Source organism: Myripristis murdjan, chromosome 3, assembly GCF_902150065.1.
Source record: "Myripristis murdjan chromosome 3, fMyrMur1.1, whole genome shotgun sequence".
Taxonomy (NCBI): Eukaryota; Metazoa; Chordata; class Actinopteri; order Holocentriformes; family Holocentridae; genus Myripristis; species Myripristis murdjan.
In genome coordinates this window covers 39,817,608-39,831,953 of record NC_043982.1, presented here as the reverse complement: position 1 = coordinate 39,831,953, position 14,346 = coordinate 39,817,608, and the positions used below count along the sequence as shown (strand labels likewise).

At 39.9% G+C, this 14,346-nt stretch overlaps 2 protein-coding genes across 10 annotated transcripts in view; one reads left to right on the top strand and one right to left on the bottom strand.

The window, feature by feature from the left end:
• The first annotated feature begins 318 nt into the window (after nt 1-318).
• mrpl21 (mitochondrial ribosomal protein L21) lies at nt 319-6,450 on the top strand. The gene is made up of 7 exons (XM_030076241.1): nt 319-468; nt 2,335-2,395; nt 2,542-2,627; nt 2,780-2,943; nt 3,931-3,983; nt 5,238-5,341; nt 6,336-6,450. The coding sequence occupies exons 1-7, from the start codon at nt 399-401 to the stop codon at nt 6,398-6,400; spliced, it is 603 nt and encodes a 200-aa protein (XP_029932101.1). The 5' UTR covers nt 319-398; the 3' UTR covers nt 6,401-6,450.
• A 1,658-nt stretch (nt 6,451-8,108) lies between these two features.
• Nucleotides 8,109-14,346, bottom strand: part of ppfia1 (PTPRF interacting protein alpha 1) — a 56,200-nt gene continuing 49,962 nt past the window's right edge. For 5 of the 9 annotated variants that reach the window (XM_030077688.1, XM_030077709.1, XM_030077734.1 and 2 more), the window contains 5 exons: nt 12,733-12,908; nt 11,331-11,399; nt 10,542-10,710; nt 10,236-10,310; nt 8,109-9,950 (listed from right to left, as the gene is read on the bottom strand). In XM_030077688.1, coding sequence (XP_029933548.1) covers nt 10,255-10,310; nt 10,542-10,710; nt 11,331-11,399; nt 12,733-12,908 — 470 coding nt within the window. In that variant the 3' untranslated portion in view covers nt 8,109-9,950; nt 10,236-10,254. The remainder of the gene's footprint in view (nt 9,951-10,235; nt 10,311-10,541; nt 10,711-11,330; nt 11,400-12,732; nt 12,909-14,346) is intronic. The other 4 variants (XM_030077718.1, XM_030077725.1, XM_030077699.1 and 1 more) reach the window with 3 other exon arrangements.

Sequence of the window (14,346 nt, the reverse complement as noted above, 5' to 3'; positions counted from 1 at the left end):
TGCAAGAAAATTGTCTATTTTTTTTTTATTTTTTTTTTAATTATATATTATTATCATTATTATTTTTATTACCCCTGTGGTTCATATTCTCACCATAGAAATTCAATGGGTTCAAGTTCAATGATTTTAACATACGGTGCAACTCCGGAAGTAGTCGGCATTAAGCCATTTCGTTCCACTTTGTAACTTAAAACATTACATGTCTTTGTAACAACTTCTTAAAATGACATCACATTTAATTATTTATCTGACTGCAATAGAAACACTTTGGAAGAAAAAAAAAAACAACAACAGACGGTAACTTATTTTATTTATTTATTTTGTAACGTTCCCACTTGCTGTGTGTGTCCGGCGGAGGGGGGACGGAGCAGAGTGTGACACCAGCGCTTTGGGTCAACATGGCGCTGCGCAGAGGAGCCGCCGAGCTGTGGAGGACAGGGTGCAGGTTACACTCCCTCACACACACAGGTACGGGCTGAGGTGGTGTGTTTTCTCTGGATGTGTGTGTGTGTGTGTGTGTGATCAGAGTGTGACTTTTTGTCTCGAGGCCTCGTGTCGCTGTCGGCTAACCTCCTGCTAGCCGCTAGCTAACAGCTAACAGCTAACAGCTAACTAGCCACACACTGACACCACACGGACAGACAGGTTGACTTTACCGGTGTGGCGAACAGACATTTGTACCGCCAGGGCAGACTTCAATTGTTGTTTTTTTCAATTTGTCATTTTTTTTCTTATAATTTGGGTTAGTCTAATAGGGTTTCTGTCTGGAGAGTCTGCTTCTCTCTCTCTCTCTCTCTCTCTCTCTCTCTCTCTCTCTCTCTCTCTCTCTCTCTCTCTCTCTCTCTCTCACACACTCACACACGCGTCCACATCAGGACAGTGAACCCCCTTGCAGGTGCTGCCGGCTGCAGTCGGACCCTTCTCATAGAAATCCTCCCTGCTCAGAGTTGATTGGTCGCTGCCACTCAGACGACAAACACAAACAGAAACCAGAAAGCCGCTGACGCCAAACTCTTGTCCTTGCCAACAGATTCGGCATTAATATGCAGCACATCTGTGTACAGGGGTCATTCCATGTCATTTCAACAAATGGCCCACGCACTTGGGCCTCAAAAAATTCTGAAAAATTCACCAGTTGTTCCTTATGTATCCAATAGGCACACTGTAAAGTTTTAGTTTGCTCGGATGGATACTTTTTGATTTATGGCTAATTTAGTGAGGGGGGTATGTGTCGATTTTGGTATATTAGCCAGTGGTGAAATAGCCCCATATTTGGGATCAAAAATAAAAATGAAGAACTTGCATAAAGGAAAAAATGTTTTATATCCCACGAAAGAGTAAGCGTTGAACTTTAAATTAAAACAGAGATCCGATTTTTAAGACATTCCCACATGCAGTTATGGGCCAATGAAAATATGACATGAAAACTTTTTTTTTTGGATTTGGAGAAGCTGCCATCCAGAAACCGATGCATATATCTGACTAATCATTAATGCTTTGAACAGTCCATGTATGTATCTCAAAGCTCTGAAAAAATCAAGAAGCTGGGGCAAATACAAAGTTGTTTTCTGAAGGCCCAAACATGGTCGACCACGAAACCCATGTATTTTTTTTTTTTTTTCCATTTTTGAGGGGCTGGCATGCCTACCAGTTATGATGTATGACAGATGTTTTTGTACAATCTGAGAGAGTAGGTGGAGGTGTATTATCGTACCAAATTTCAGTTCCCTATGTGGTGTAGTTCTTGAGATATTGACACCTGAAGGATGGAGGAAAATGGCAGAAAAATAAGGACGCACCAAAATCGACACATACTCGCCCTCACTAAATTGGCCGTATCTCAAAAAGTATCCATCCGAGCAAACTAAAACTTTACAGTGTGCCTGTTGGATAAATAAGGAACAACTGGTGAAGTTTTCAGAATTTTTTGAGACCCAAGTGCGTGGGATGTCCTGAAAATTTGGTGAAATGACATGGAATGACCCTATACAGATGATCACAGAGCTTGTTGTTCAGTTTATAGACTTGCTTGCTGTGATGTTGGTTATTCTAAACGATGTCAGAGATACGGTTCACGAAGATATTTTTTGGGGGGGTCGGCCTCGGCCCCTCAGTTCCAGTGAAGGGAAATCTTAATGCTTCAGCTCACCGAGACATTTTGGACAATTCTCTGCTTCCAGCTTTGTGGGACCAGTTTGGGACGGCTCATTTGAATAAATGCAGCCCAACACCTAATATGAGACAGATACCCCTTTTCTAAACTCATGTATCATGTATCTCCCATCATTCTTCCATCTTTTTTATGTCTTGTTTTGTTTGTTTGTTTGTTTCCAGGTGTTCTATCTGCTGCTGCCATTCGTCATCAGAGCTCTGAGAGCGTCAGCCTGCCGTCCAGGTACAGAGTCAGCCCGGAGGAAGGAGGAGGCACTTCACATGGGAAATAAAATCATTTTAATTAAATGAGGCTCAGTAGATTTACCCACTCTGTGTGTGTGTGTGTGTGTGTGTGTGTGTGTGTTTGTTTGTTTGTTTGTGTGTCAGTGTGTTTCCTCAGACTTCTCTGTCCCGGCCGCCCTGGTCAGAGGCGACACACATCAGTCCAGAGGAGCAGCAGAGGCAGCATGCAGGTCAGATACACACACACACACACACACACACACACACACACACACACACACACACACACACACACACACACAGGCTAAGTCTGGTCTCAGGCCAGAGTCCCAGGCTAAACTCAGAGTTTTCAGAGACGTGAGTGTGTGTGTGTGTGTTGCAGCCGCGGTGCAGAAGGTGGACGCCCGGCTCGCTCAGGGGAACCTGGGCCGGCTCTTCGCTGTGGTTCACTTCGCCAGCCGGCAGTGGAAGGTGACGAACGAAGACCTGATCCTGATCGAGAACCACATCGAGGCCGAGTGTGGAGACCGCATCCGCATGGAGAAGGTTCGCACGGCGAGCTTCACCTGCCGGGTCACGGCTGGGCGGGACAGAGGTGTCATGTCGGGACAGTGTTAATAGTCCAGTAATTTTAGGCCAGAATTGGGGTCAACCTAGGACAAATTGCAAGAGAAGCAAACTCAACTGATTTTGTATCCTCAGTTTGTCCTGAGTGAGGGGGAAAAGTCCCAAAGAATCCCATTGGTGGAAAGTTTTGAAAATCACCTATTTATGACCACATATTACCAAAAACACTGTTTTTAACACACAGGGGAAAGGGATCAAAATTTTACTTTCAGATATCACTATAAAAATTCACAAGTTGATTACACACACAAAGACAAGAAAAAAAAGTCAATTACAAGTTCTTTGAATTATTCTGTTTACACATGCATATCACACATTATCTGATTTGATATGCGCTAATAAGGAATATAAGGAATAAATGCCAGAAGAGACATTTAAACAGTAAATTAAAAGGTTACTATATATATAATAACCTTTTAATTCACTGTCATATAGTAACCTTTTAATTCAATGGGATTCCTTGGGACTTTTTTTCCCCTCACTCAGGACAAACTGAGGAAACAAAATCAGTTGAGTTTGCTTCTCACAATTTGTCCTAGGTTTTTTCATAAAATGACTGGAATTTATTTAGAGTTAAACAAACCTAACTGGTGAAATAGTCAGTATAACCAATGAAAACAAAGAAACCAAATGACAGTCACTTCCCTCGCTAACTAAAATAAACACGAGAAAACAATAAAAGTGACAGTCCACCCCTGCCAGCGTTTGACATGAACATTTAATCTTGTCAGTGGTTGCAGCCTGTAAAACACAAACTGAGTCTGACTGACACAACGCTGTGAATCTGTGTCCTCTCTATACACACCTGCCTCTCAGACCAGCCAAGTCCACTGTAATAAACTTCCACCAGTACTACACTGAAAAACTTATTTTTCTCTCCATGTTTCTGTGGTTTTGTGTTTTCAGGTGCTGATGGTCGGAGCAGAGGACTTCACTCTGATTGGCCGGCCTCTGCTGGGGTAAAAACTGCTCTCTCTCTCTCTCTCCTCAACACCAACAGCTTCAGGCTCTCAAAACTAAATATTGGCTCTCCAGCAAGAGAGGTTTGACACGAGTCGAGGCGGCCCAAACGTTGTTTCATGTGACAAAGATCTTTTTTTTCTTTTTTTTTTCCTGATCAGTGTGAACAAGAAAAGCTGATCTTTTCAAATCAGATGAGCGACATTTATAAAGTTTGGTTTTTAACTTAGATGTGCCTGTTTCCTGCTGATGTGACAGCTGTATGAACACTCAGATCCCATTTCATTTACATATATATATATATATATCCATATTTTCCCACTGAGTAGGTTCACATCACTCTCTGTGTGTCATCATTCATTCATTGTTGGCAGTAACAACAACAGCGAGACATAAAAGCTGCAAATTTAATTTCAATCTGAAAAATGGAGTTTCATTCACTGTCATGGTGGACATGTTTTGTTGTTCAGCAGTAAGTCTGCTGTAAACGTGTTGATGTGAGATCTGTTAACACTGACCTCCGATACGTTCACCTCAAGGTTATTATGGTGTTGCGTTTTTCATTAGGTTTTATTTTTTTATTTTGTTTTGACTTTTTGTTTGCAGTTCCTGTTGGGTTTAAATTTGTTTTACAGTGGGCCTGGTGAGGTTTTTAGTTTTGGAAAATGCTTAGTTTTAGTTTAGTGTTAGCTTGAGTCTTTTTTGTAATATGGGGTATTGTCAGGGGCGAGATTCAGAAAGGTCAGAAAAATAAATTGTGTAATTAAAAACTCAACAAAGCATACTATTTAAAAAATACTATAAAATAAATTGACAGACAAGTTAAATTGACACCCTGCAATTCCTAGACATTTTCTCTGTTTGTTTCAGTTAATTATCTTTTTAAATATAAAGCCTTGTTTTCATTTTTATTTCAGTTAACAAAAATGTTTTTTCCACATACACAGCTTCCTAGTTTTTGTTAGTGATAATGACCTTGGTTTACAAACAAATATGGATGTGAACAGCCAAGGCAAACGTTTGGATCTGAGAAATAAAAAAAGAATCAGGTGACTTTAGGCTGCAGTGTGAACACACGGCCTCAGAGCACCTGCACCTTCGCTTCCATTATTTAGCACAGGCATTTACATTACATCAATGAATGAATGAATGACAAAACATTTCAGGCTCAAAACAACAGTTGAAAAGCTCTTTGATGTAACCGTTTCAGAAGTAACTGATAATCATGTATTTATTTTTTTTATCCTGCACAGGAAGGACTTGGTGCGGGTCGAGGCGACCGTGATCGAGAAGACGGAGTCGTGGCCCAAAGTTCACATGAGATTCTGGAAACGACACCGATATCAGCGCAAGAAAAGTACGTTCCTGCAGTAGAGCTCTGCAGCAACACACAGCAACACACAACAACACAACAACAGCACACTACAACACACAACAGCACACTACAACACACAACAGCACACTACAACACACAACAACACACAGCAACACAACTTTTAGGTTTAAGAAGCACCGAGAAAAACCTGCACCTTGTGTGTAAGAGCTGCTGATAGTAGAAAAACTGGTGGAAAAAAACAAAATATCCACAATACAGTGACTGCCTGCCTCCAGCTCTGCATTTGTCAGTCTGTTGTGATGATGATGATGGTGATCAGCTGTTTATCATCATCGCCTGCTGTTTTTACTGAATGAACACCCCTCTGTGATTGGTCAGGGCGTGTTAGACAGGAAGAGTAACTGAGCCTGAAGTTTTGAATGTGGAAGACGAAGAACATATTTAAACACAACAAATCTGATCTGGACTTTTAAATATGTATTTTAATTATTATAAATACAGTTTTTTTTTTTTAGCTAATAATTGTTTTGCTGATGTTTTTACTAATGTTCTGGTAATGTTTTTTTTGTTTTTTTCATTTGGCTTTTTTTTTTTTTTTGAAAGCCATCCAGTGAACTGGTTCAGGTTTCAAAGGGTTAATTTCACTGTAATTTAAGTTATAGTTATTATTTGAATATCACGGTCTAATCTCACCAGCTTGAATCTATTTGTGTTCATGTGCAGCACCTGAACACAAACCAAAACCCTGTTTCATATCAGGATTCGTAGAGAAAAAAATCACTTACGCTGTGGAGTCTGAGTCAACTCGGGTCCAGGATTTTAAAAAAGTCTGAAAACCCCTGAATCAAGTACAAGTCATGTTACTCATCTGATATTTGAAGTCCAAGTTCACAAAAAAGCTACTAAAATACAGGCAGTGTGGTTTTTAGTGGGTGATTTATGCCTCTTGCTGTTTTCATGATACCGTAGAGAGCAGAAATTGAAAACTGACCGCTGTTTATTTGATCTGTTGCAGTCATCGTCCAGCCACAAACTGTCCTGAGGATAAACAGCATCGAAGTCGCTCCCAGACTGACGTGATTATATTTGTGTATTTAATCTGCCATGAAAATAAACAGAAAATCCCTGTTCACGTGTCACGTGTCTTTATATCAAACTGTTTGTCCTGCATGACACGCATGAACACTTTAAAACGCTGTTAAATGTCCAGATATATCCAACAGGTTCCGTGTCACCCGTTCTGAAACAAGCAGTTTAAAAAGTGATCATGATTAAAATAGTGTATGAACGTGCAGAAAATTAAATTTGAAAAAAGTCAAGCAGCAGTTGAGATCAAATATCAGCTGGTTGTTGAGCAGAATATGATGAGTTGACGCCTCTAAACTCAGATTATTCAACATTTAGTCTAAAAGAAAATAATTTACACCTTAACAGAGTAAAAATCAGCTCTGTAAAGACAGACTGAGGTGTGGATCCGATATTTTTGCCTCGACTGTTCACCTTCATCTTCATATGTGACTCATATCTGACGTCAGTGTGAGCAGATCTGTACCATGACCCCACATTCACAACAAGCTGCTGCTGGACAACAAAAGACATCATTTGCACAGCAGCTCATCATCACAATGAATCAAACGGTGGTGCAGGAGTTTGCTGCGGTGTCAGTCCATCAGCTGTTCACACAGAGGGCAAGAAGGCAGAGACGGCTTTTCACCGAAGCATCTGCTTATAGATCTACAGTCAGTGATGACGCTCTGACAGATGTGAACATGCTCAGTCAGAGATCTGAGCGTTCACACGGCGTCACATCAGCAGGAATCAGATTCAGGACCACATATCAAAGTCGCCCAAATCAGAATTGAAAATTTCAGGTTTTTTTCCTTGCTGTTCACACTGGCATAAAAAAAAAAAAAAAAAAAAAAAAAAATCAGATCTCTGTCACATTTAGGGAGAAAAATCTGATCTAGGCCGTTTTTTACTGGCTGTTCGAACACAGCCATAGGACTGACATTTTTTTTTTTAACTTATGTTGTCCAAAAAGAGTATCCCCAAAAAGTCTGAGTTGAAGATCGCATGAAATGACATCTGACTTCCTAGATTTTGTTGTATTTCCTGTTGAAAACAGGACGTTGGGGCAGGATATGACACATGGAGGGATCGATCCAAAGAGTAAGACCTGTGTACACCAGTGCGACAAGTGTAGACCATTACAGGGCATCTGCAAGATTCAAAGGGTTAAATATAATTTTTTAAGACAGATTTTAAAGAAACTTAAGACTTTTTTGGGACAAATGTGTTTCTCACACAAATCAGCATTTCAGATCAATGTAAAGGTGAATCCCACGCTTGTGACTGAGTGCAGAGGTGGCGTTTAAGCATAAATATTGTCGTTATAAACTAGATGGCTCTATGAAATGTTTTATTCTTTTCTATGTTATATGCTTTTCTAAGTATTGTAAATTTCTTTAGGTGGTACTGAAATAAATCAACCAAAGACTCTTTTCTTTCTTTTTTTCTGGTAAGTTTAACAGCTAGATTAAAAAAAAAAAAAAAGCTGAGTTACTCTACAAGGAGTACATAGAAAAAGATGGATAACTGAAATCACATAAAAGGTTTCATGTTGAAATTAAGCTCTCACAAAATCAGACTTAAGAATATTTAATGATTTTTAAGGCCTGATATTTTCAAAATTGAATTCAAGTCTTTTTAAGGACCTGCAGACACCCTGCATTCACATCCCGGTGATGAGGCACGACAGGAAAAAAAGCAAAAGATGCTTGAAAACACGAAGACTTAGTTTTTTTTTATTTGCGGTGGAAAATAAGTTTCAGTATTTTATTGAAAGTAAGCAATAAATAATACTGTGATAAAAATAGTTCATAAGTACTCAGACTGTACATCATTTTGTTACAAGATCAGGAGAACTTCTCAATGAAAGCGGAGGGAGGGGAAAATAACAGCAACATGATTTGCATTGTGCATAAATGACTAAATCACAAAGACAGAAAAAAAAGATAACATGACTATTATACGCAGTACATGTAGGGTGAAGGAAACGTCTTCAGTTCCATGTCATTTGCCATGAAAACCAATGGTGGAACCTGTGTTTGGAGCGCAGGCGAGAAGGAAAACTTAAAACACGAACAGCTTTGCCACATATAAAGGAACAAATTGTGGTTTCTAGAAAATAAAACTGACAACACACACAAAGTGAATGAATAATAATAAATAAGGAAAAAAAAAGGACAGTAAGGAGTTAAGAAGAAACGATAAGGCTTGATATGAAGTCTTCGTACAAAGTGTTTACTTTTTTTAAAAAAAACAACAACAAAGGTTTGTGGGTGGATCACGCCGCCTTGAGGGATATCGAGTCAGAGCGGGGATCGATTGAGGCCGCAGTGAAGTTGGTCCATCGAAGGAGAGCCGCCACATTTTGAACTCATCTGTACGTTTGAGGTTCCTCGCGTACGTCTGAGCCGTCCTGTGTGTCTCCAGAGGAGGAGGAGGAGGTGGGGTTAGTGTTTTTAAAGGGCTGGTCTGGGAGGGGGAGGGGGTGTGGGGAGTCAAGTGGAAAGGTTTCCACATGCAAGGTCAACTAGTGAGAACCTGGAATTCTGTTTTCGCTTGCATCCGAAAGTAGCCCTCTTCTTCTTATTTTTTTTTCTTTTTCTTTTTTTTCTGCTACTGTTATATGGCTTTTCTTTGCGTTTATTCAAGAGTTTAATTTTGGTATCGCAGATATGAAAAATAAACATAAAGGAAGAAGAACAAGGAGAAGAAGACAAAGAAGAAGAAGAAGAAGAGAAAAGGAAATTAACCGTTTCACATGATATCTGTTGTCACCAGCGCCTGGCTTGCCAGCAGGTACTTTCCCGGTGATGGATCAACCACAGTGTTGAGCGGGTTTGTGAAACAGTCCGACGACTCCAGCAATTTTGTCTGATATTCACAAATCCATTGACCAAACAAACAAACAAACAAACAAAAAAAAACAAAAAACAAAAAAAAAAAAAAAAGGCTGCATTTACAAATATTCACAAGTGATAAGCTAAAAAAATTACAACAGTTAAAAAGGGAAAAAGGATATAGAATTAAGTTATATCACATATCAAAGTCACTTTAGCATAAATTCAATGATTAGAATTCAAATCAAAGAGAGGAAATAAAACATACATCTGGTCAATAGGATCAGGATTATAAAAAAGATTAGATAAAATGCCTGTTGATAGAAATATACAAACTCCAGACAGTTGAAACATTCAGTTACATCTGAGAGAGTTAAGCTTCATAAGGGCACAGTGGGGGGAAAAACGTTTTCAAAAAAAGGGGGTGTTGATTAAGGGGAATGGAGGCAAAATAGATTACATGGTAATTCTAAAATAAATGAAATGTCCCATTGGTTTACATAAATATATATATAACAAATGCAGATAAATCTAGAATGTGTCCTCTAGGGATAAGATTGGTGACTAATGTCTCTCTGTGATGGAAAAAAACAAAAAACAAAAAACAAAACAAAAAGAAAATAGTGTCCTTGCAGGTTAAATCAGTTCATCATCCTGGTCTTGAATGCAGGGAACTCCCCTTCATCTTCTGACCAGCGGTTACCTATAGAAATAATGAGGATAAACTGAGAAGAGAGGAGGGAGAGACAACAGACGAGAGAGAGGGGAAGCAGGACAGAAGCCAGGGAGGGGAAGAAAGAAAAAGACAAAACAAGGGGAAAGAGAAGAAAGGCGTAAACGTGCGTTATTAGAGCCCAAACCTCCTGATATAGGAAAGCTGCTTTCTGCTTGGGGGGAAAAAAAAGAGAGGAGGGAGCAGTTTTGCAGTGAGGAAAAGTGCCATTCGCATACTTTGAATGTAAATGTGCATCTGTCGGATATTTTCAGTGTACGCATGTGTGTGATCTTACCGTTGTGTTGGGTTGTGTGTTAACAAGAGTAGGTCCTGACTGTGGCAGTGTCCAGCCTCTGTATAGACTGACTCCCTGTGTTTCCACATGCAAAGACATGCCGTTAGTCACAGCAGAAACACAAACGCTGAAGCAGCAAAGCCATTCAAAAGGATTCAAAGTGCTCGAGGAGCCAGGCTTGACCGGCCAATTAAGAGAGATCTGCTGAGTAAGCGGTAGCAATGACGCTGCACATCGCCAGCCGCACAAGCACACACACACACACACACACATACATACATACACCCAAACAGCACGTGTGCTTACCGTCCATGGGGCTCCTCTTTGGCTGCGTGGAGGGAGACGCTGCGCTGCTATTGGTCACTCGGAAGTTGGCGGGCAGGGTGTCTGATGAACCCAAGGACATCCCCCTCATGTCTTTGGGCCTGAACTTTTTTCTCCATGACGGGGCCCGGCGGAAGTTCTTATCCTCATCCTAGAAGATTGACAGGGTTGGTTGTCAAGAGAGGTGAAGAAAAAAGGCGGTTGGTTTGACACACAACACTTCAAGACTTAGAGCAGCGGCTATTTTTTAAAGCAGTGACTGTTTTTTTATGGCCTGCCTCAGCGTCTGGAAATATCTCTGTGCTTTTCTGAACTTGTTTCGCTTCCCTCCACTGCCGTAGCCTGTCAGTCTACTATGGGGAAAAACGCAGGATTGATGTAGCTGCTGCATCATGTTGTTCGGTGAGTGAATTTTCCATTTTTATTGTGTTTTGAAATAGAACTAGCTCTGCTACACTGTCAGTGAAACGATGCGAGTACTGCATAAAAAACCTAAATCGATAGACTTGTTGACATCATAGAAAAGTAAAAAAAACTTCTAAAATGATTTATCCTCAAAAGCATAATGCATAATTCTTCTCTGGATCGTTCAAATGCCTTTTTTCCCGTAATAACCCAAGGTGTTTACGGTAAACTTACTGTGAAAAAACCTGTCAGCGCTGTTGGTTAAAGTCGCATAAAACAGCCGCTGCCTAAAGTCCTTATTTTCTCAGTTTGTTGTGACAGTGTTTGCAAGTAGTATACTAGTTCAGATTTGTGTTTGCGTGTCACCTCTTCCATTCTCCTGTCGGTGCCAATGGCAAGCAGGCTGTTGTATTCACGCTCCAGAGTTGCTCGGGCCTGGGGAAGAAAAAACAGGAGGAAAAAAAGGACACTGTTATTGCTTTAAAACACCCATTTGAATCAAAATGGATAATAGAATATCATCAATTTCTGTAAGAGAGAACAGTAAAGGGCTCAGCCGACAACATCCTGTGAACAGCTCCTTTCAACAGTCACATTAATCCCAACTGTACACATCACAGTTTTAGTTTCCCGGTGATGCTGGCCTCTACATTCAAAGCTGCTCGTAACATCCTGACTAACCCCTGAAACTGATCTTTGTCTGAGGCTGGTGTCAAACTGTCTTACTAAGATCTGAAAAAGCCAGTCCAATGTGATAGGAATTTATTTTTCATCCACACAGATTCATTTATTTCACAGGTTCCCCTTAATAACAAAAGTGTTCCTCCATTTGAATGCATTACTTTCACTGTGGTCTATTTAGACTGTCATTTATTTTGGAAAACATCCATTTGGAGTCCCAGTTGTATTATCGCCTGTAGCAAAAGCAGAAATACAGTAACTGCAGCACCAGAATCAGCAACAATCCGGCTTCCAAGTTGATGAACTGATGAATGAAGTTGTCTCAGTGTAGATGCATTAACTAGCTGAGCTTTGGGGCAACAAAATATTTTCCAGCAGGGAGAAAAATGTCTGCAATGTGGCAATTTTTGATCTCAGTGAAGCAAAGTGGCAGCTTTGCCGAGCCAAGATGTCTGGCAGAGTGAAGGAGAAGAGCAGCAGCAGCTCCTTCAAACTGGCCAGAAACAGTTACAACACAGGAGTGATTCTGCTCTCAAAGGAGAGAGTGAAATATATCAGAAACCTTGTCATTAAGTGTGTATTTTGTGAAATGTTGGTTAGATATATATCATGGAAGCAGGATTGCTGGAAAAACAACTACATTTTAATTCACTTCAGATTTGCCCTTAAGTATGTTCACTTAGGGCCTATGTATGAGGCACTGTAGTCTAAGTGATACAGACAAAATTAAATATCAACATGTTGACTGAATACCTTGATACTGCTTTAGCAACAATATTGTAGGGACGACTGCTGGTGCTTTCACTACATGTTTACAGAATGATATTTTTGATAAACAATCATTATTTATGTGGATATGACGATGAAGTAGGTGGAAAAACTGATTGAACTGATTAAGAGACACTGAAGAAAATAACTTAAGCAAAGCTATTATAAATAAATTTTAAAAAGATGTAATACATCATTTTTCTAATAATATTTAGGACATCAGAACTCACTGGTGAGACAGCTGATTGACAGTGCTAGACATCTCGTGTGTGTGTGTGTGTGTGTGTGTGTGTGTGTGTGTGTTTGTGTCCTTGTATACCTGTGTATTCTGCGTGGGGATCTGCAGCAGCAGGGCCAGAGCGTTGTGATCGAAGGTTTCGTCAAGGGCGAGCAGCGCTCCGTGGACTCCGCTCTCGTAAAGGTTGCTACTGTACTCCTTCAGCCCGATGGCCTGAACCCAGCTGATCACCCTCTCGTTACTCCACACCAGCACGTCTGAAACAGCGGGACAGCAGAAAATTTACACTAAAAGTTTAATTACTGTATGCATACAGCAGCCACACAGTAGGTTAGCAGTGGGTGGTATGGGCCTTTAAGATTTAAATTATAGACCACATATACTGTAAAGGCCAAATTATACTCCTGTGTTGAAATGTTGCCATATCTATGCCGTAGTTACACTGGCATATTATAGTTCAGCATTTGAGAGTCTTTGTTTACAAGGAATCAATTGCTGAAACACCAGAAAGCAGTGTCATTTTACTGAATCTGCGCAAATGAAGCACAGATTAAAAAACAAAACAAAACAAAACAAAACAGCAATTTGGTTTATATTTTCTGAAACTAACAGTTCACTCTTGGATACATTCGTGGTGTCCAAGGCATTGTTTTGGGATATTTCTCACTATGAATTTAGTTTTAATCTTGCACTCTGCAGAACAGGAGCTGTGCAGTAAGCTATGGGCGGCAGCATTTGCAGGCTATGGCATTTTGATGCAGAGGTATGAACTGACGTTCATGTGAAAAGAAAAACCAAAAAGAGGGTCTGAGGATATGTCTTGATCTGGACTTGAACCCACAATGCTGTGAATGTATGGCTAGTGACTTCTGTTGGGTTCTCACTACATGAGAGGCTAATTTTAGCCCCAATTTTACCATCCAAACTAGATTTAAAAACGGGGCTTTGTAATTTCAACAATCATACGGTAGTTGCTGCTGTTGGATGGCTTAACGAATCTTTTGTTAGGGAGGATTCAGGACTCTTGTCTCGCCTCCTCTCATGATTACATCACAGAGCAGTCAGGGCCACAGATCGTCTCTCAAACTTGATTTCCATGGAAAGACTTGTAGTGTGAAATGGAGAATGATACAAATCTCTATACTGTAGAGCACCAATCAGACTTATAGATAGATAGATAAATAGATAGATAGATAGATAGATAGATTTACTTTACTGATCCCAAACTGGGAAATTCTTATGCTACAGCAGCATCAATAGAAACATAAAAATAAAATAAAATTAAGCAGAATTATATACAATAAAGACTATATATATACAACAAGGACTAACCTAAGAATATAGGATATGAGATGTGAAATATACAGATAGTAATAAATAAATATGAAATCTACAGATGGTATGGAACAGAGTTAACATGAAACCATGAAACCAAGAAACCAAGTGGCAGAACCCGACGCCTGGTACTGGGATTCAGGAACTGTCAGACTTGGTTCGGCCCCTTATGGAATCACCACTTCCCCTCCAGTCAGTATGAAAAACAGTATGAATGTATATTAACCTAGTATGTAATAAATAGATAATAAATAAACTAGAGATGGAAAAAATACCAACAAGAAGTGAGTAAGTTGCTGTGTCGATGTTTGATGTACTGAGTCATATCATGAGCATAAATGTCAGATCCGTGTTCCTAGC